At 40.5% G+C, this 21,485-nt stretch overlaps 3 protein-coding genes and 1 long non-coding RNA gene across 6 annotated transcripts; 2 read left to right on the top strand and 2 right to left on the bottom strand.

The window, feature by feature from the left end:
- Positions 1 to 1,842: 1,842 nt before the first annotated feature.
- On the top strand, positions 1,843 to 5,943 carry LOC122761044 (protein SET-like). Its single transcript, XM_044016270.1, has 7 exons — positions 1,843 to 2,075; positions 3,876 to 3,933; positions 4,163 to 4,305; positions 4,401 to 4,504; positions 4,590 to 4,703; positions 4,797 to 4,967; positions 5,773 to 5,943. Exons 1-7 carry the CDS (start codon positions 2,006 to 2,008, stop codon positions 5,926 to 5,928), a joined length of 816 nt encoding a protein of 271 aa, XP_043872205.1. The 5' UTR covers positions 1,843 to 2,005; the 3' UTR covers positions 5,929 to 5,943.
- On the bottom strand, positions 4,590 to 5,809 carry LOC122761045. Its single transcript, XR_006358518.1, has 2 exons — positions 5,748 to 5,809; positions 4,590 to 5,356 (listed from the first exon to the last, which is right to left on the bottom strand). It is a non-coding gene; the product is annotated as an uncharacterized LOC122761045 (long non-coding RNA).
- Positions 5,944 to 8,412: 2,469 nt separating the features above from the next.
- pomk (protein O-mannose kinase) lies at positions 8,413 to 11,363 on the top strand. Of its 3 annotated transcripts, XM_044016272.1 has the most exons (4): positions 8,413 to 8,590; positions 9,471 to 9,577; positions 9,722 to 10,008; positions 10,098 to 11,363. In XM_044016272.1, exons 3-4 carry the CDS (start codon positions 9,733 to 9,735, stop codon positions 10,863 to 10,865), a joined length of 1,044 nt encoding a protein of 347 aa, XP_043872207.1. In that variant the 5' UTR covers positions 8,413 to 8,590; positions 9,471 to 9,577; positions 9,722 to 9,732; the 3' UTR covers positions 10,866 to 11,363. The 3 variants fall into 3 exon arrangements, with proteins under 3 accessions (XP_043872207.1, XP_043872209.1, XP_043872208.1); XM_044016274.1 differs by lacking the exon at positions 9,471 to 9,577; XM_044016273.1 differs by lacking the exon at positions 8,413 to 8,590 and having other exon boundaries at positions 8,609 to 9,577.
- A 2,256-nt stretch (positions 11,364 to 13,619) lies between these two features.
- Positions 13,620 to 20,929, bottom strand: LOC122761046 (thyrotropin receptor-like). The gene is made up of 11 exons (XM_044016271.1): positions 20,757 to 20,929; positions 20,606 to 20,677; positions 19,785 to 19,859; positions 19,479 to 19,553; positions 18,715 to 18,789; positions 18,547 to 18,624; positions 18,080 to 18,148; positions 17,737 to 17,814; positions 17,424 to 17,612; positions 15,030 to 16,116; positions 13,620 to 14,152 (listed from the first exon to the last, which is right to left on the bottom strand). The coding sequence occupies exons 1-11, from the start codon at positions 20,927 to 20,929 to the stop codon at positions 14,012 to 14,014; spliced, it is 2,112 nt and encodes a 703-aa protein (XP_043872206.1). The 3' UTR covers positions 13,620 to 14,011.
- Positions 20,930 to 21,485: the final 556 nt, after the last annotated feature.

Genomic DNA, 21,485 nt, shown 5'->3' with positions numbered 1-21,485 from the left:
AGTGGACAGCGGCTGGATTGGACGGTGTTTCCGTGACGTCAGGAAGTAACCGCGAGCCAATCACCGTTGACTATTCAGTGCACCTGTCGAGGTTTCCTACTGATGCGTTCAGGTACCTGAACTGAGCTAAACTAAGCTAAACTTAACTAAAAAATAACAAAAAAAAAAATTACAATAAAATGAAATTAAAAAAAAAACAAAACCTAATTGAACAATATTATTTTAGACAGAAAGGAAAGTACAAAAAAGTAAAACAAATCACAGTAAATAAAACAAAAACAAATTAGCAAGACTATTTTGGACCAAAAAACATTCCAAAAAAACCCAAATCAGAGTAAATAATTAGATAAAATGAATATATTCAACTGAAAAAAAGATGAAAAAATAGATTCTGGTACTACTTCATTTAAATTAGATTAAAATAAGATAGAAATAAAATAGAATAGGCATTCTGGTACATTCAAATATAATAAAAAAAAAGAAAAGGGAAAGCTAAAAAAATAAAATGAATACAATAAAAACACATTCTCAAAGCCAAAACTAATAAATTAATAAAATTTGGGAGAACTCACAATATTTCGTGCTTGACTGGATTGAAAAACATTCACAAAGTCAACAGTGATTATGGAAAAATAATAACAATTTATTGAATTTTACATTAAATTGACATAAAAACATATCATTAGAATTATATTGGTTCGTAAGAAAATTATATATTTTTAATTAATGTCATCAATCATTCTTTTGTTTTTGTGTCACCTTCACAACAAATTATTAAAATGTATACATTTATATATATTACATATAAATACATTTAATACATGTAATTGTCATTAACCTTGTCTCTTTCTCTCCCTAGTTTGTGTCTTTACTTCCTTCCCTCTCTCTCTCTCTGTATTCTCATCATGCAGGTTGCAGGATCATGATCCAGTTTTTGAGGCTACGCTTATAATCACCATTATTATTATGTTATAATTAAAAAGTCGATATCAGTAACTGTATAAACTTGTAACCTGATACAGTTGTTGTGTATCTGCTCCTCTCATCTGTCTCTACCTCATCTCCCTCTTGTCCTTTCTCTCCCCCCATTTTCTGTCCCCCACCTCTCCGCTGTCCCCCATTTTTCCTTTCACCCCAACCGATCGACGCAGATGACCGCACATCTCTGAGCCTGGTTCTGTCAGAGATTTCTTCCTGTTAAGAGGGAGTTTTTTCTCTCCACTGAGAAAAAACTTGCTCCACTTGCTCATTTTGTGAACTGTTGGGGTTCTCTGCTCTCTTTGATGTTGTCTATGTACAGTGCCTTGAGATAATGTATGTTATGATTTGGCGCTATACAAATAAAATTGAATTGAATATTTACACTTTTTGCACATCATTTTCCAATGTGTATAGTATTATAGTATTGTTGTTTTTTGTTTTTTTTCCATTTGTGTATTTTATCTTGCTTATTTTATATTCTTGTGGCAAACTGTCTGTCCCAATACTGCTGCTTAATGTATCTCATTTAATCTAATCTGAAAACAAAATGTAGTATAATATTTTTTTAGTAATACAGTTGCTTATTTTATATTTCACAGTCTTGTACTGTCTGCCTCAACACTGCTGCTAATTTAATTTAATCTGAAAACAAAATGTAGCATAATTTTGTTGTAGTAATATATTTGCTTATTTTAAAGCCTAGTGTAGTACTACATCAACCCTGCTGCTAATTTAAGCTGAAAACAAAATGTAATATTATATTGTTGCAGTGATAAGTTTAAATTGCAGTGTCACACTCCAGCCGCCTGGGGGCAGTTGAGAGTGGTAAATCTGTTCACCGTCGCGTCTCCACTGACAGAGAGAAAGAAACCAGCGTGCGGATCTGCGCTGATTCCTCTCACCGTGGGCTCATAGAACACGCAGTGTTTGAAGGTGGAAGTAACTTTTATACCGCAGAGAAGAGTTCTAACGCACCCGGGGACGCACATCTGGTCTGAACAGGCGCGGTATCGACCGTTAAACCATGTCGGCCTCATCGGCGAAAGTGAGCAGGAAGGAGAACTCGAACCACGACGGAGCGGACGAGACCTCTGGTAACGTGAAGGAATGGCGCTTATCCTGTACAACGCCATTTTCATTTGTTTTCGTCCCTTTCTCAGTTTTTCCCCCTCTCTCTGCGCTCTCGTGCGCCGTTTCCGGTTCAAATTACGGCGTATTTACGAAAAAACGGTCCTGATGTACGCTCCCTTACACGCGCGCGCTCTCGGGTTTACCGCTGCTCCGCGGGACTCTTCGGTAACGTAGCATGCTAGCGCGGCGTTAGCCAGCATGTTAACGGTGGTTAGCTCGTTAGCTCGTTGTGGCTACTACCGCTCACTCAGTGCTGGTTGTTGTCAAGGAGGCCAATGTTTGCGTCGCAAAGGCGGCGTGTAGCGTCTTGTGTGAGCCGCTAATCTTCCCTCAGGAGACATTTAAAGGCGCGGTTTTCACCGTGTTTACGCACACAGTGTTAGCGGCTCGAGCATCCCCCCGCGTCCCGCCTCCTTCAGTCAGGAGAAGGGAAGGCCCGGTCGAGCCGTCCTGGTTAACACGGATCCACGCGTGTTTTAGCCTCGACGTGGACGTAAACAAGCGTGTTGTTGTGTTGTTTTAGTAGAGAATGGATGTGGACGAGGAGACACGGTGTGTTTGTGGCCGTGATTAGCTTCAGTGCGGAGGCTGCGGTGTGTTATTGTGAGTGAGAGGCTGAAAGCTTTGTGCAGCAGAGACCCTCATTCAAACCAGGCCGCCTTCAGCTGCAACAGGAAGCTACACACACATGCACAGTGAGCCTGGCCTCCCGCGTTATTTACCATGCAGCGTATGGGGCTCACAATACTGCACAACCAGACTCTTAACTTTACTGGTAGACCTGCGAATAAATGCTTTTATTAGCCCGTCCATTATTATAAAACTGTTATTTTTTGCCTTTTAAAATTGAGTATTTTCTGCGTTTATTAGCTTTGGTTTATGGACAAAATAAATTTTTTAATAAAAAAACACTTTTCACCATTTTCTGGCACAAACATTTAACTGATCAATAAAGGGAAATAAACTTCACTGTGGTTTTAAAATCCATAATAGGCAATGAAACAATAAATACAAAAACATTTTGCGAATCAGAGCAGTTGTATCTGTGTTAAATATCAAAGTTTCACTTATTTACACAACTATTTGTTGTACTAAATTCAAAGAAAATGTGTTTTTGAAATTGTTGCCCACTACAAGTTATACTAATTTTTGTTAATTGTAGAAACCACTAAAAGTAAACGCACTGAAAAAAGCTTCAATAATAAAAAATATGTATGTAACTTTATGTGTGTAAATTATTTGTAAATGATGGCGCTTATTTACAAATATTTATCCTCCTAAAAATCTTAGTTTCAGCATCAATGTAAACATAAAATAGAATTATAATAATTTATCAAAGTGCTGAATCAATGCAATGAAATATTATAATAAAAACATAGCAGGCAACATGAAGAACATTATAAAATAAATGTTTAAATACCAGGTGAACTCAAGGTCAAACTAGTCAACAAAAAACAGTGAAAATAAATATCTCTATGAAACTGTATTAATATTAAAATATGTTAATATTGGGATTATCGTACCTGAGAAAAACCTAAATATCAGCAAAATGTAAACAAGCAAAAAATATAAACCACGCCACTGATAATAAAACTTATCACAGCGTCTTGTAAAGCTGTATGTGAATGTTAAACCTGTCATCTTTGTGATGCTGAAGGTTGTATTATGTAACCATGGTTACATGGTGCAGGAAACAAAGCTATATGTGTTTACAGCATGGATGAATTTTTTGTTTATTTATTTTTCTTCCCCTTCTTTTTCAGAAAAAGAGCAACAGGAAGCAATCGAACATATTGATGAAGTCCAGAACGAAATCGACAGGTGGGTTTGAATCTATGGAGACCTTGTCAGGACTAGTAGTCCTTATAGAGACCAAAACCTGGTCCTAATGAGGCAGAACCTAATTTTAGGGGAACTGGTTAAGTTTAGGGCTACGATTTTAATTGTGGTTAGATTAAGACGGGATACAGCTTTGTTTATGTTGTTAAAATGAATGGAAGTCGATGTGTGTTTTTAAGTTTTCTAATGGCTGTTGTGTTTCTTCTCACAGACTGAACGAACAAGCGAGTGAAGAAATTTTAAAAGTAGAGCAACAGTTCAACAAATTACGTCAGCCATATTTTCAGAAGCGATCAGAACTCATAGCCAAAATCCCGAACTTCTGGGTCACAACATTCGTCAACCATCCACAAGGTAACGAGTTTTTAACTGTTGCTTTCATTTTTATTTTATGATTTATTACCTTGATTTATGTGCTGCTGACCGTCTGTCTATCTGTCCGTTTGTAGTTTCAGCTCTTCTGGGCGAGGAGGATGAAGAGGCGCTTCATTATCTGTCGAAGGTGGAGGTCACTGAGTTTGAGGACATAAAGTCTGGATACAGAATAGATTTTGTGAGTTTTCATGTTTTCTTTGTGAGCTCTGATTTTCCCACTTCCTGCTTCAGATGTGTCATGCGTTCATTTTGCTTTGCTGCAGTTTTTCGACGAGAACCCGTACTTCGAGAACAAGTCCCTCTCCAAAGAGTTTAACGTGAACGAGAGTGGGGATCCCGTTTCCAAATCCAGCGAAATAAAGTGGAAAGCCGGAAAGGTCGGTTCACATTCTTTTCACTCTGCTGCAGTTTAAAAACAAATACAGCCAAATAAACCGAAACCTCCACAAACTTGTTTTGTTTACCTCCAGGACCTGACGAAGCGCACGGGTCAGACGCCAAACAAAGCCGGGAAGAAGCGGCAGCACGAGGAGCCCGAGAGCTTCTTCACCTGGTTCACCGACCACTCAGACGCAGGCGCTGATGAGCTGGGAGAAGTCATCAAGGACGACATCTGGCCCAACCCACTGCAGTACTACCTGGTGAGTCTGTCCGTGTGTGTGTGTCTATGTGCACGCAGGGTTTTCAACAAGAACGTGGAGCAGCCAGTGGGGGAAAAGTGACCTGATATGGGGGCGGTTTTATACTGTAGCTTTTAGATTTGTAATGGCTTTTCGAAAATGTCAAAATTAATTCAGGAGTTGATTAATGATGGGTTGATCGGAATTCTTGACACTGAACTGTAATTTTCGTAAGGAAATCCATCCAAATATCGATGATTTGACATTATTTCATTATATGGGCCAGAGAATTCTTATAGCACTACATAATTTCACCATAATTCTGTTTTTGCCACAAATAATTCCAGTGTCTTAATTTGGAAATTGTGATTTTGATGTTTGACAATTAATTGTGCAGCCAGATCCAGAGCCTGCAGAAACAGAGGAAAGAGCAAGAGTGAGGACGATAAAAATGTGGCATCATATCAAAATAAATACATTTAAATTGGTGATTTTTGTGTGGGAGAGTGAGCAGCTTACAGTGTCACAAACTTCAGTTTTCTGTTGGAAACGTCTCCTCCACGTTGAGATAAAACAGTGATTTTCAAGATATCTCATACTTAAAGATATAATATGTAACATTTCTGCTTTCAAATAGTTCAAAAATAATAAGATGTTTACAATACTTGAAACTCACAGAAATAAAATCTTAATTGAAAAAAATACATACTGTGCTTTTAAGTGAGCCTCTGTTTCATACTGCTTGTAGGCATAGGGGGCGCTCTCACTACAGTTAACTCCTCATGCAACCACAGAACTCACCCTTTAACTTGTGTTTGTTCTTCAGGTCCCCGACATGGAAGACGAGGAAGGCGACGGTGATGACGACGACGATGAAGAGGAGGGCCTCGAGGACATTGATGAGGGAGAGGAAGAGGAAGGTGAAGACGACGATGAAGACGGTGACGGAGAAGATGGAGAGGTGAGTCCTGCTTCTTCCTGAACCAGACATCAGTGGTCAGCAACTGGCCATTAGATGATTTTTATCGATTTGCGTATTTAATTTCACACAGATTTAGAGCCTTTATTCTGAAAAAAATATAAACTGATTCAAAGAGATTAAATTTAATAAAGTTCAGAAAGTAAATATCCATTAAATAATAAAACATCAGCATATGGTCAGCTCAAAGGTGCAGTAATTCCCAAAATTGAAGTGAACTATAATTGTCAAAGAATTAATGAAGAAGAACAAAATATAGTAGAAAAAAAATCTGCTCAATGAAGATTCAATGTTTGGCCCAGTATTCAATTAGGACTATGACTAACTATGGTCATAATCTATTAATCTGTTGATTATTTTCACAATTAATCGAGTAATCGTTGATCATTGTTTCTCAAACCTGGAAAAGATGATGTTCTCCAATGTCTTGTTTTGTCCACAAACCAAAATTATTCAGTTTTACTGATTTCTTTGTTATATAGAGCAAAGACACCACAGAATCGATTCTCTCCATCTGCTCCATACAGTTACAGTATACGCTGATGACACGGTTATATATACTGTATCAGTACTATTACAACACATTTGTTTTCAATAACCCAAAAGGAGCAACGAAACCAGAAAATATTCACATTTAAAGAGCTGAAAAATCTGATAAACTGGTTGTAATTCTTAAAAAACGATTGTAATTGTTTATCAACATAGTTGACATTCATCAAGTAAGCCCTTCTATATTCAAGTATCAAAAACTTACTTGCTGCCCCCCCTGCTGGATGAAGACTTGTCATGACGACGCTCTTTTCTTTCCGTTTGTGTTTCAGGACGATGAAGACTAACCCTCTGCGCTGACTCTGTCCCTGTCCTCCTGCGATCGTCCTTCAACTCATCGGAACAAAACACTTTGATTTAGGGAGGGGGAGGGGTTTAGGGCATTTGTAAAAAACGAAAACACAAAAACAGGCTCTCTCTTCTTCTTTTTTTCTTCTTTGTTTTTTTTTGCCATGTGTCGTCAGGCTGTCCGTCCTCTTCCTCTGCGGTCAAACGTCTGAAGACCAGCGCCACACGCCCACTGCTGCTGCGGTGGCGGCTCGGCGAGTCTCACCCCGTCATCGTTTCTCTTCATCTCCCAAAGACATGCAAAAGAATAAAAAAATGGAAAAAAAAATGTTTGTAGCATTCTGCACGTCATCCTACGTAGATTTAAAATACGTACAATAGCAATTTTTATGTAAGATAGGAAATGACCGTTTCTGTTGAAGTTGTGAGTTCAATAAAAATAAGCCATGGTGCAGTGATAACTCAATCATAGCATCCTTAGCCACTTTTATATATAAATGTATATTATAATATATCCAGTGGTGGGGCATCAGGCTTATTAGAGGTTTGATTTTTCTTTTTTGTTTTGTTTGTGACTCATGTTTCTAATGGAACTGATCGAAAGCACCAGCTCGTTCCTTTCTTTCAACTGTTGTAAATGTTTTTGGGATAAACATGTAACCTTGGTAAACGACCGTTAATAACTACACACAGTTTAACAGTTTCTGTTAAATAAACTCTTTTTTTTTCCCTTTTCCAGGCGCCAACAGCAAACTTTTTAATTGTACATTTTTTTTTTTTATTAAAAACAAAAAACTAAAATGTAATTTTGGGCTTTGTTAACATTTTTGAGACGGGAGAGATTATGATTCTCTCGCTCCACTGGAAACCTGTTCACGTTAAATTAAGTGTAACCAGTTGCTTTGTTACAATAAATAAATGTGTACATGATTGTTTGGACTGCTCGTGTCACATTCAGGTGTTTTCACTGACGACATCAAAGATATTGGTTCAGGTGACTATGAATGTCAGTTGGTAGTACACCACCTGTCATGTCATCCTGCCAGGAGGTGGCAGATGTACATCAGGGCAGCAGCCAATGGCAAACGTGTCAAAATGTGTATATATATTATACACATAGATATTTGAATATTTTAGATGGTATAGACGATGCGATGATACGTGTCAGATTCTGCTTAGGGCCCCATAAACGCTTGGGCTGGGACTGCTCTACACTTGCATAATAATCAATTTTTAAACGTGAATATATTACATTTAAAAGTAGATAGTCTTTCGTTTAATAAAGCACTAAATTGGAGGTTTGGAAGGTGTGTAAGATCTCACATTTTAACATGTAAAATTTGGTCATAACTGTATAAAATAAGTATTTTATTCAGAAAATCGACATGGCGTGTGCAAGGGCTCATAGGATATGTGAAGGCGTTGGTGTTCTATTGAGTTAAAACAAAAATGGATGAAAGGAGCAGCGTTTTAACAAACACCGAAGATAAAAGTTCTCAGTTGCTGTCGATTTAAAAAATCGTTTTTCAACAGTTGATCATGAATCACTGTTATTCTGATTGTCGCCACAAAGGGGCGCTGCAGGGAAAACAACTCAGGGGAAACCCAATACGAAGGAGACACAGAAGTCAATGGTACTGCGCATGCGCCTTACAGTAACGCTCACAAGCAGCAAATGTCTCATGGCTGGCGATAGTATTATTTTAAATCGTCGAAACGGCGCGAAATCAGGACGAAGTACGAACTCTTCTGCTCAAAATATCAGCCGAGTCAAAACACCATGTGACGTCGAGTTACCACGGCTTCGTTGTTGGCACATTTCTCTACAGTATGTTATTTATTTTCTTGTTGTTTTGTTTTTTTCTTTGGTGGGACGGAACTTCCGCCCTTGCCTAAGACAAGTTCCGGTTCTTCCCGGACATTGGTGGGTTTAAACTGTTCGGGTTCGAACTCCGACAGAGATGATAATGAATCCGTTTAACATTAACGTAAATGAACCTGTAGAGTCGTGACGATTTTACAGGACTTGTAGAATTATGTTTTTACGTCTGTAGGTTAAAATGTTTGGGAATTTTTAGTAAGGACGTTAAATTCTGCGACACTGAAAACGTGTTGCACTTTACTCTTCCTGTTATGTTTTTCAGAAGGACTTATGAAAGGATTACAGCACTTCGTATTGAGCTCTTACAAAAAGTTTGGAGTTCTGCCCATGCGTGACATCACAGCCTGTTTTCTAATAAATGATTAAAGTTATCATAAACATGGGCATACGTCAGTCTGATGACTGCGTCCTGTCCTTGTGTTTTCGGGTCAACAACCAATATGCTACTGTGGGAAAACAATGATTTTATAGGGACACCTCTCTCACCTGTGCTGGCATTAGTCATCATTGTTGTTTTTGTCTTCCTCCTCTTTTTCCTCTTTAGGATATTCTCTTTCATTAATCACCCTGGCTTTCTTCATTCTGTCTCTTTTTCTGTAAAAAAATAAGTTTGCACACAGCACACATGCTCAATGTCTTCTCTGTTTTGGTGTAGCAGCATTACAGCGCCACATACAGACCTGGCATATGTACTACAGCATTTTGGAACATTCATTTGACCTATGCCCTATTTGTGACCACAGACAGGGTGGGGCTTATGCCCAATACTGCAGAGAGCCACCAGGAGGTGTAATTTAACTCTCATACCTTTGTCTTCTGTTGTTAGCTGTAGGCAACGGGAATTGCTCGAGGTTGATTGGACTTGAACTGGACTTGAACTGGACTTGCTTGAGTTGGACTGTCTTGAACTTGACTTGTTTCTCAGTCATTCAGGTCAGTGTCATCTTCAATATTTTGCTGTCAGCAGCTGGACTTGCTTGATTTAGGGTTAGGGTCCAGTTGACTATAGCTAACTTCTGAAGATGAGCCTGACCTGGTTGACTGAGAACCGTCATCACTATTTGCTTTCTGTTCCAGGCACTGATACCATGCATCGCAACAGCAGCAACAATCGCACCTTTTCTTACGGCTTACCTGTGGTCATGTTGTGCCTCGCTGCCTTGCTCTTCAGCAACATCTTGATCTACCTGTACCTGGACTCCTTGCATCAGACTGACCAGCAGATGGTGTCCTCTGGTGTTGGCTGTGCACCTCGACACTTCAAAATGGTGACCATGAAGAACTGCACCCCGTGGCTCCAGTGTCCACAAATAAGAGCTGAAGTGCGCAAGCTGAAGCTGATTGGTCAGGGAGCCGTGAAGAAGGTAGACACTCATGGGTCTCTGTGGTTTGCTTGTTACTAACCTCTGCTATTGAGGATGTTTTTAAAGTATATATTATTTTCTATCTGCAGGTGTTTTTTGCTGAATGGAGAGCTCAGAAGGTAGCGCTGTCTGAACTGTCCTCCCCGGATTACGTGGAGGACTTTCTCCACGGTCTGTCAATGTTACAGGTTCTGCAGGGACGCCTGGTGGTGCAGTTGGTTGGATTTTGCCTCGAAGACCACACTCTGGTCACAGAGCACCACCCATATGGCTCTTTGCTGAACTTGGACGTTGTTCTTGCAGAAGCTAGGAACCAGCAGCATAACACCTGGCAGACTAGGCTGAGGCTGGCCATGGACTACGTCTCCATCCTCCACTACCTCCATAACAGTCCAGCAGGACGGCGAGTCATGTGCGACTCCAACAGCCTTGAGAAAACACTCTCCCAGTTCCTGCTCACCACTGACTTCAACCTGGTAGTGAACGATCTGGACGCGTTACCTGAGGTGGACCAGTCCAGAGGCTCCCTGGTGAAATGTGGTCATCGAGAGCTAACTGGAGACTTTGTGGCCCCAGAGCAGCTGTGGCCTCTCAGAAACGAAGAAAAGCCATTTTCAGACGACCTAATGCCAGGATACGACGAGAAGACTGATATCTGGAAGATCCCAGATGTGACGCAGTTTCTGATGGGAAGGGTTCCTGGGGGAGATTTAGTCCACTTCCATCTTTTCCAGATCCACGATGAGTGTAAGAATGCGGAGCCCAGGCTCCGCCCCTCAGCTCTGGATGTTTTGAACATGTACACGTCAGTCTACAGCAGCATGGTCCGGGAATCTGCTGGTGTTCGAGAGCTGTAGAACAGTCATGACGTAGTTCAAACACCAGCTCAACTGCACTCAGTGATGTCCTACTGGTGTCTATGTTGATACAGTGTTTTTTATAAGTTAAATACCACATAAAGTGGCTCATGGACTGGATTACCTTGCTATTTAGCGAGCATAGTTGTAATGCTAACATTAGCATGACCTTGGACATTCTGAGGAAACTGGGAGTGACATAATTTGCAAATTATGACTTCAGGGGCAACTGCTGAGTTTGTGTGAATGTAATAAGCTCTTAATTTAGTTACGTGACAGTGTTCAGAGTGAAAACACAATCATTTGTTATGTTTCTTAAAAAAGATCTGTTAATCCAGATTACATCTGAGCTGCTGGGCCTCCTGACTTTCTCACTGCACTGTATGATGTTCACAGATTTTCCTGTGCAATATAAAATTAAAGCGCGTGTCTGAAGAGGTGAGCTTCATTCTGATTTTTGACACATGTAAACAAAGCATTAAACAGAAAAACAAGCCAGTTGTGACTCCACGTATTTCACTTGCAAACCATAGCATTTAGCATTTGTATTGTATATAAATATATATATATTTAAAAAATATGTTAAAAGCTTCCATGTGACACTTGTGTAACTGCACTTAAGATCTCCATTTATTGTAGTGCTTCTAATTGTGTATGAAGTTTTTAAAAATGTCAACAACAGGCAGCAGCAGAGACAACAGTAAGACAGTGGAATGAAGAAGTTGTATGAAATGTATTTGAAAAATAGTTGTCTGTTTAAAATGTACTTTGACAGTTTCCACTGAAGTCCCTTTATAAATCACTCACTACCCCACACCAGAGTCCATTCACAAAAGCAGCGTTTTTAGCTCAAGGGACACAGGAGTTGTTAAACCACTGCTGCCACTGTCGCCGGATTCACCTCAGTGACACAAACTGACCAAATGTGACAGCAGTAGACCAGCAGCTCCTGTGTCACTTCTTCTTCTTTTCCTTTGGGCTGCTCCCTTCAGGGGTCACCACAGCGAATCAACCTCCATCTCACCCTGTTCTCTGTATCCCCCTCTCTCACACCAACTAACTTCATGTCCTCTTTCACTACATCCATAAACCTTCTCTTTGGTCTTCCTCTAGACCTCCTGCCCGGCAGTTCCAACCCCAGCATCCTTCTACCAATATACTCACTATCCCTCCTCTGTACATGACCAAACCATCTCATTCTGGCCTCTCTGACCTTATCTCCAGAACATCTAACATGTGCTGTTCCTCTGATTGACTCATTCCTGATCCTATCCATCTTCGTCACTCCCAAAGAGAACCTCAACATCTTCATCTCTGCTACCTCCAGCTCTGCTTCCTGTCTTTTCCTCAGTGCCACTGTCTCTAGACCATACAGCATCGCTGGTCTCACCACTGTCTTGTATATCTTTCCTTTCATTCTGGCTGATACTCTTTTATCACACATTACCCCTGACACTTTTCTCCACCCATTCCAACCAGCTTGAACATGTTTCTTCACCTCTTTTCCACAATCTCCACTGCTCTGGACTGTTGACCCTAAATACTTCAAATCCTCCACCTTCTTTATCTCCACTCCCTGTAGCCTCATGGTTCCACTTGGGTTCCTCTCATTCACACACATATATTCTGTCTTGCTGCGACTAATCTTCATTCCTCTCCTTTCTAGAGCATATCTCCACCTCTGGAGCTTTTCCTCCACCTGGTCTCTGCTCTCACCACAGATCACAATGTCATCTGCAAACATCATAGTCCATGGAGATTCCTGTCTAACCTCATCTGTCAGTCTGTCCATCACCACCGCAAACAAGAAGGGACTCAGAGCCGAACCCTGATGTAGTACAGGGCTTACCGGATTGGGAATTGTTTAGAGGAGCAGTCTTAACGTCTTAATATGGACTATGCTTTTACTATCATTAAAAAAATCCCTAGCACATGCATCATCTTCTGCCTATTTTTATAAACTGCTTCAACAGTGCTGCTCTGTCATCAACATGTTAAGCCTACCCTGACTTTTTTAATCATAGTTAGGACATAACATGAACATAAAAAAATGCGTTGGTCTCGAGGACTCGGTCTGAAAATTACGAGTCCTGCTCCTCCCACTGTGGTCCAAGTCCGAGTCGAGACCAAGTCTTTGAAGGAACGAGTCCGAGACGAGTACGAGAAAGCAGAAATCTAGACCGGACTCGAGTACTACATCACTGTGGCATACATGTCCTGCACCAGTCTAACATACTTCTCTGCCACTCCAGACTTCCTCATACAGCCCCATAGTTCCTCTCGTAGGCTTTTTCCAGATCTACAAAGGCACAATGCAGCTCCCTATGACCTTCTCTGTATTTCTCTACCATTGTTCTTAAAGCAAATACTGCATCTGTAGCACTCTTTCTAGGCATGAAACCATACTGTTGCTCACAAATGCTGACTTCTGCTCTCAGTCTAGTTTCCGCTACTCTTTCCCATAACTTCATTGTATGGCTCATCAACTTTATTCCTCTATTGTTACTGCAATTCTGAACATCTCCCTTATTGTTAAAAATGGGCACCATCACACTTCTTCTCCATTCCTCAGGCATCCCCTCACTCTCTAAGATCCTGTTGAATAGTCTAACCAGAAACTCTACTGCCTCCTCTCCGAGACACTTCCATACCTCCACAGGTATATCATCAGGACCAACTGCCTTTCCATTCTTCATCCTCTTCAGTGCCCCCCTCACTTCATCTTTACTAATCTCTGCTACTTCATGGTTCACAGTAGTCACCTCTTCTACCCTTTGCTCTCTTTCATTTTCCTCATTCATTAGCTCTTCAAAGTACTCTTTCCATCCTCCCATTACCATTCCCTCTCTATCCTAAAATCCTTACCAGCAGCTCCTTTGTCCCTGTGAGCTAAAAATGCTATTTTTCTCTCTTGGTCTGGGAGAGAGAACGGTTTAACAGAGTGATGCAAACCTCAGTAACTTGTTTGAAAAATGCCGTCTAACATCAAGATAAAGTTATATTTCATCATTATTTTTACAAATCCATATGTAAAATATTCAGCTAAATTTTAAAAGTAAAGTGCAGGACATTTTTTGTAGTGTATTAGGGGCGTGGCTGCCGGCCTCCAGCTGACTCATTGAAAGTCTCTACACCAACACTCTCCTTCAGTAGAGGTGTGTTTGCCACTGGTACAGCCCCAACCGGCTCAGCAGCATCAGGATGTCTCTGTGGAAGGCTTTAGTCAGGATAACGTAGAGAAATGGGTGCGCACAGGAGTTAAGAGGGTAGAAAAGCACCAGCAGCACCTGCAGAAGAAAAAACACAAGTCAGTCTTTGTTTTATTTTAAACACACAGATTGAGGTAATTCAGGTTTTTAGACATGTAACTGACTGTGCCATGAGCGCCCTCTGCAGTAGAATTATACAAACGCACCAGGAACAAAAACGGCCAATAAAATCAACATCAGCTTATATATGCAATATTGTAAGAATATGTTCACAGATTTACAGCATTTTCCAACAAGAAAAAGTCTGTAAACTGCTCACTCTTCTGCACCAAAGTCCATAGAGAAAATCTGCGATTTCAAGCTCGCAAGGACACAGGAGATGTTGGTCCACTGCTGCCTCGTTTGGTCAGTTTGTGTCACTGCAATAAATCTGAACTCTGGATTTCAAACTCTGAAGTCACACACTAAGATGTTTGAACTTACTGATGGAAGCAGCAGTGGGATCAACAAGTCTTGAGTGCTGTGATGTAAAATCGCTCATTTTCTCTATGGACTTTACGAACGACACAGGTTTCCTGTTTGTAGAGTTTGTAGAACACCAAGATGAAGCATCAAACGTGTTCTTAAGATATAATCAACATAAGCTGATGTATATTTGATTAGATGAGGCTTTTTTTGAGTTAAGTTAAGTTTTAAGTGACTAAAATCTGTTTTTCCTGCTCAGTTTGAGGCTGTTTGCCTCAACAAGATGTCAAGTTTTGTATGAGATCAGACTGCAGTCGTTGAACAAACACCAGTCGCAAGGGAGTTACGTTTTTCTGTCCCCCAATCAACTGACACATGGGTCATGGGTGGAGCCGATCTAGCTGGAATGGACCGAACCGTTCCACTCGTTGGAAACATGGCTACATAACCACAGAAATACTGAACCATCCCTCTACAAAAGAAGCAGTACCTTGGAGTCGGTGACCGTCATCAGCGGTTGTTGGAACGCTGCAGTCAAACCGTAGAAGCAGACGGGAGCCAGACACAGGAAGCTGGTGAAGATGAGCACCGCCATGCGTTTGGCCATGCTGGTGTCGTACCTGCTGGACAGGTGCTGCGGGTTGTGAACCATACGGTAGATGTGGAGGTAACACAAGCTAACCACCACCATCGCCGTGATATTGAGCATCAGGACGGACACCACGTACGCCTGAGCAGCAAGCGTTTCCGTGTCCATGGGTAAGCAGATGCTCACCCTGTGGTAACTGCTCATGCCGACCAGCGGCAGCAGCGCCAAGGTCGCGCACAGCAGCCAGCCAATCAGCATGAGCACAGCTGCGTGGCGGAGCCTCATTTTCCTGTCGGGCCTCATCGCGTAGAAGATGGTGTGCCAGCGCTGGAGGCTGATTAACGTTAGTGTGTACACAGACAGCTCACTAGCAAACACCGATAACGTCCCCGCGAGGCTGCAGCCACTTCCCGTCTGCCAGGCGATAGCGTAGAGGTAATAATGCGACTGTGTGTAGAAGTCGACTGACGCAATGAGCAGCAGGTACGTGCCCATACAGAAGTCCGCAAACGCCAGGTGACCCATGAGGAAGCGGGTGACGGAGAGCTTCTGGTGGCTGGTTAGCAGGATGAACATCACCAGGAGGTTGGCGGAAATCGCTAACAGGCCAACGAGCCAGACTAGCACCTTCAGGAAGCTCCAACTCATCACGTCCTCGCAGGGGTTCAGGGCGTCAGGCAGCGGAGTGCACGCTGGCCGAAGAACGCCTCCGTAGAGTTCGTTACATATCGCAAAGTCAAGACCGTCACTCGGCTGCTGAGTGGGGAACTCCACGACTAACAGTTCATCAATGTGAGACTGAGGTTCAGTCAGACCGACCGGAGCACCTGGACTGCGGTCTGTGAACCCAGCCGTCGAGAGACCAACGCTGACGTTCGGGTGGTGGAAGATCTTGTGTTCCGGGTCCTTCTGAGATACGACAGCAGATAATTCCTGCAGTTTCCCCAAAGACGCCCGCGTCAGGTTGCAGATAACGGCCTCAGGAAGTCTAAACAGTCAAGATCAATAACCAGAGAATTAACCTCCATAGACCAAAAAACTGCTGTACCAACGACCTCGTCAAAGATTTCTACATGTTTCTACATGTTTCTAGACTGGAGAGGGTTGTGCTACAGGGATCATGATTTGTCTATGTGGACTCAACACTAGAGGTCTGTATTTTCTATCTTTCATAGCCTCCAGCACAGCTGTCAGGAGCAACATGGGGTTAAGTATCTCGGCATGTTGACTGGAAGCGGAGCCGGGAATCAAAGCTTTTTCCAATACAAAAAACAACAGATATAAATATTTTTATTTCTTAACCATTTTCATAATTGTTACCTCATTAGCAGTGCTGCTCGCTTTAGAGTATTCATTACACTCAGTTGAGTAGGGTGGAAAAAAAACAACTTTTTGGGATTGAGAGAGGCTCTATTTTTGTTAGCTGAAGATGACGGAGCGTGGCGAGAGAGAGTGGCGTGCCCTCTGCTGGATTCTATGGGGTACTACTACCTAAATAGGTGCTTATGAGAATGCAGCATTTAAATTTCGAGTAGGCAATTACAGTTTGAACGTGAACTTTAAATCCCACTTTTAATACTAAATAATAAACAGTGACAACAACCCCATGAGGACCACAGCAGAAATAGGTGGATTTACGTCAAGTGGACCGGAGTGGACTTCTGTGGACACACCTGGGCCTTAAACCTTAAACAAGGCTTTTTTTCCATTACTATATTTAAAACGTATATATACAGAGGCTGTAAAAGAATGTGCAATATAGAGTGTATTATATCCTTTTTTTCTGAGGAACAACAACCATATAAACACATTGGATTGAATTTGGGAAATTTGGGAATAGGTCAAAGTTCACTCGGCTCGTTTTTATGAACAAAATTAAAGAAAAACAGTCTATTTTGTGACTTTGGCACAATTACTGCTGCTCCTGTTTTGTTTTGTTTTAAATATGCGACAAAAATGAACCATAACTTTGACTCAACAATACATAAGAAGAGGGAAAAATGCATTTTGAAAAGCCTGAAGATATATATAGATATACTGTAAAGGAGTTGTGTATTATTGTGAAGGGTGCGCCTAAGTGAGCACTAAGGGTTAAATAAAAAGGTTTACAAACATAAAGCAAGCCTGTGTGTCTGTGTGTATATTCACATGCAGTCGTTGTTGCTGCTGTTGATAACCTTCTACATATTTCACCTGAGAAACAACTGTCAGTGATGAGAAATGATCACGCTTAATTACAGCAGCTCGTCGAGGTCAGAACATGTTTCCCATAACTCTCTATTGTCTCTCTCTTACCCTCTCCATCTTTTCAGCATGGTGAGGCCGCAGCAGTGGCTCGGGAAGGTTAGTTCAGCGCTCTGTAAGTGCAGAAACATACTGAGGGGGGGCAGCGCTTTCAGAGCCCAAGTGTTTTTGACCTGGAGCTTTTCAATGGCCTCCAGCCCTCTCAGAGGTAAAGAGCTAACCCTGGTCTCTGAGAGGTCCCTGAGAGGAAACAAACAAAGACACAAAGGTGAAGCTGTTTCCACACTCCAGCACTGCAGTGCTTTCAGACACAAGAAGGAAAACAGGCTATTTTTACTCATTCCTGAAGATTCAGTTCACTCACAGTTGAGTGGGGCCGTGAATCACGCCGTCAAACGCAAATTCATGGATTTGTTCCAGATCCACGTTCCTGTGAAGGAACCTGAACAAAGTAACAAGGTCAAAACTCATCATTTCATAATTTAACATGCACAAAACTTCATATAACTTGATTCATTAATGAATCAGAATTTTGTTCTTCATGGACAGTGAAGTGTTTATTTCAAACTGACAAAGAGCTTATGGACAGAAGATATTTTAATCATTATGTTCAGGTAAAATATAAGAACCTTATGTTTTAACCATGGACTTCACATTATTCTTTGTATAGTTACTACAACTACATAAAGTGTTAAAATCAGTCTTACACTTCCTCCAGTCTGCTCCCATTAAAGGCAAAACTCTGGATTTCTCTCACACCGTTGCTGTTCAGCATGCTTAAAGACAAAGGGGAGGAACACAGAGTGGAAAGTTAAAAAAATAGATATTAAAAATAGTTTACCTTGATGTTAAACAGCATTTTTAGCTTGTTTACCAAAGTCCATAGAGAAAACTTTAGCTCTCAGGGACACAGTGGCTACTGGTCGACTTGAATCTGAATAAAGGAACACTGAAGTCACTAAAACAGCACACCTGAACTTACTGAAGAATGCAGCAGTGGATCAACAACTCCTGTGTGCTGTGATGTAAAATCTCTGTGGAGTTTGGTGTGGGACACAAACTTCACTTTCCTGAGGTAAACGTCCGTGTTGTTAAGTGGGTTAAGTGCAGTTGTATAAGAATAAATGAAATGAGTGTGAAATAAAACAGTCGTTTTGACTAAATCCTGACTCACATGGTCAGAGCGTGGTCAGAGATCCCAGTGAAGGAGTTGGCAGGTATGACTTGTATGAACGCGTTCTCCACAATCTCCCTGTGAAAGACACATAGAACGCATAGAACCCTAGATATATACAGAAATACGTGTATTTAATGATGTTCTCTGTATAAATATGTGACATACAAGATAAAATCCTCTTGTCTGGAGTGAATGTGTCGCAGCTCAGGAAACGACGCGAGGCCCGTGTTGATGATTCCACTGAGAAGACAAAGAAGCAGCAGCTGAGTTAACGTTGTTTTCTCGTGAGAATAATATACAACATAGATAGTTACAATAATGTATAATGTTAAAGTTTGTTTGATATGGCACATTTATTACAATGATGACATGATTGTCATTTAAGAAGCATTCATGTGACGAGAGTCACCACTCCTTTTTCCAGCTCTGTCATTAAACTACGGTGGCCTTCAGGTACCACAAAGGATGTCATTTTTCCTTGTTTGTAAAAATCATATATAAGGCAAATTTTATGGCCACTAAAAATATGTATTTTTTATTATAGTGTGCGTATTCATCCATACAAACATAGTTATGGATAGTATATTACATTTTTGCCAATAAAGTCTTGCGTGGTGTCTTTCATACAAACCCACTGAACAAAAAAAACAACAACTTTAAAAGAGTGTTTTAAAAAAGGTGTAAAATGTTATTTGGTGTTTCCCAAACCTGAAAAGTGACACCGGCAAATAAAATATAAAATATCCACATCGAACAAGCTGAAATCAGAAGTTGTTTTTATTTAAAACAGCGATTAACGATCGAGTTATTGATTGACAATTTTAAGTGTAAAAGCAAACACTTTTGTATTAGGTGGAGATGGTGGGTGGAGCTAATGTGACATGTAAAGTACATTATACATCAATAATGTAAAAAGAAACTTTACTTACAGATACTTTAGATTGGGCAGATCCTTAAAGGCCTCAGGGACAATGTATGAGAGGGTTTTGATGCTAGTCAGTTGTCTGTTGGACACACACACACACACACACACACACACAAATTTTAGGTTAAAATATTGATATTTGGCCTCATAAGCCAAGGCAATGATATATATATATATATATATATATATATACATATACACATATATATATATATATATCTATATATACATATTGCTGTATCAGCATTTTTTCTTGCCATTAACTCTGAATTGTGATGAAGCTAAAGCAGAAAAACACAAACATACATACATGTGTGTGACGCTGGAGAGGTTGTGGAAAGAATGTCTCTCGAGATATCGTAAAGAAACATCGTCAGAGATGTATCTGAAAAACAAAGTCGTACACAACAGTTAGCTCTCTTTTTAAAAAAAGAATCCCCTGCAGAGTCAAAAAAGAAGCTTGAAAAAGCAAAAAAGAAAATTGTTAGCAAGACTAGTCAATAACGCTACTGGTCTTCTGCTGCCTCTTGTGGTAGGTTTGTGTCACTGAGATAAAATTGAACAAAGAATTTCAAACACGAAAGCTACAAAAAAACATTTGAACTAAAGAGAGCAACAGTGGATCAACAACTCATGTCTGACTTTGGTGTGGGAGGTGACATTTACAAACAACACACATTTCCTGCTAGAAATGGCCATTTTACAACAAGTTAAAGCGGAAAAACTCATTCTTAAGATATCATAGATTTGATTAAGTGAGTCTTTTTTTAAGTGCCTAAAATCTGATTAAAAATAAAATCACAGATTTTCTTGAAGGACTTTGGTATTGAAGAGTGAGTGGTTCACAAAATGACTCAAACTTTTAGTTTTTTGTGCGTAACGGTTGTCTTAGAGTGAGATAAAGCATTGAAAAAGTTATTATAATACCACAGATAAAGTGGTTAAAATCCTTCTGGTGACTGACTATAACTCATACTATATAACTATAACTCATACTATATAACTATAACTCATACTATATGACTATAACTCATACTATATAACTATAACTCATACAACAGTACAAAATCACCACGTCACTATGACACGTTTGTTAGTGTATGTTATTATAGAGTCAGTGTCAGGTCTTACATGTGAGAGATGCTGGGCAGGTTGGTGAAGGCGTCCTGAGGAAGAGAGCTTAGTCTGGTCCCAGTGAGCCACCTGAAACAGAGACATGGTCCCAGTGAAGACAGTCCCAGGCTGGAGTCAGAGCACACAGAGACAGAGAGGACTCACTTACACCTCCTGAGTGCTGCAGGGGAAAACAGGCACAGCCTCTGCTCCAAAACACGACACGCTGTGGACGTCCCAGTCACACTGACACCGAGGGGGACACGGTTCCACAGGGAGAGACACGTCAACGAGGACGAGGGAGAAGACGAAGAAGAGGAGCAGATTTAAATCAGGCTTCATTGTCAGAGCAGTGACTTGATGCTGGAGCTTCAGGGTTTTACTGCTCAGTCACACAGCTTCAGGAAGAGAGAGACCTTCAAAATAAAATGAGGCATGTTGAACGTGGACATTTAGTGGACAATTATTGTCCCCAGGAAGAGAAGCTGCTGTTTACACACTAGTAGCTAAGAGGAATCCTAATAAATCAAATAACTGCACTCTTATTTACCACTAATAACAGAATAAGAAACACTATATAATAATCAAATACTGCACATTTATTATCACTTGTGTATTAATTGTCCTTATGTCTGCCTATAGCTACATAAGATATTTAATAAATCATTTATTATTTCAAATTATAATTATAGCATAAGACTGTTCTTAATATTGTAAATGATCTTTCTCTGTACTCTCTATACTTGTAAATGTGTGCCTGTAAAATCATACAGAATAAAACAACCATCATATCCAAAAATCTTATTCCAATTCCACTGTACATTACTTTTTTGAAAGGATAAATAATCCGTAAACTGTATATGTATTTTTTTGATGTCGTCTCTAAAATAACAACGGA

This window comes from Solea senegalensis, unplaced genomic scaffold (genome assembly GCF_019176455.1).
Source record: "Solea senegalensis isolate Sse05_10M unplaced genomic scaffold, IFAPA_SoseM_1 scf7180000014313, whole genome shotgun sequence".
NCBI lineage: Eukaryota > Metazoa > Chordata > Actinopteri > Pleuronectiformes > Soleidae > Solea > Solea senegalensis.
Note: the sequence above shows the minus strand (reverse complement) of the source record. Positions and strands in the feature narration are given on the sequence as shown.

Bases quoted from the DNA above. Each gene is read 5' to 3' on its own strand.
- LOC122761044 (XM_044016270.1), top strand. From the start codon at position 2,006: ATGTCGGCCTCATCGGCGAAAGTGAGCAGGAAGGAGAACTCGAACCAC. The intron at 4,306-4,400 runs GTAACGAGTTTT...GTCCGTTTGTAG, and splicing joins ATTCGTCAACCATCCACAAG to TTTCAGCTCTTCTGGGCGAG. The intron at 4,968-5,772 runs GTGAGTCTGTCC...TTTGTTCTTCAG, and splicing joins ACCCACTGCAGTACTACCTG to GTCCCCGACATGGAAGACGA.
- LOC122761046 (XM_044016271.1), bottom strand. From the start codon at position 20,929: ATGAAGCCTGATTTAAATCTGCTCCTCTTCTTCGTCTTCTCCCTCGTC. The intron at 18,625-18,714 runs GTATGTCACATA...TGTCTTTCACAG, and splicing joins AGACAAGAGGATTTTATCTT to GGAGATTGTGGAGAACGCGT. The intron at 16,117-17,423 runs GTAAGAGAGAGA...TTGACTGTTTAG, and splicing joins ATGCTGAAAAGATGGAGAGG to ACTTCCTGAGGCCGTTATCT.
- pomk (XM_044016274.1), top strand. From the start codon at position 9,733: ATGCATCGCAACAGCAGCAACAATCGCACCTTTTCTTACGGCTTACCT. The intron at 10,009-10,097 runs GTAGACACTCAT...TTCTATCTGCAG, and splicing joins GTCAGGGAGCCGTGAAGAAG to GTGTTTTTTGCTGAATGGAG.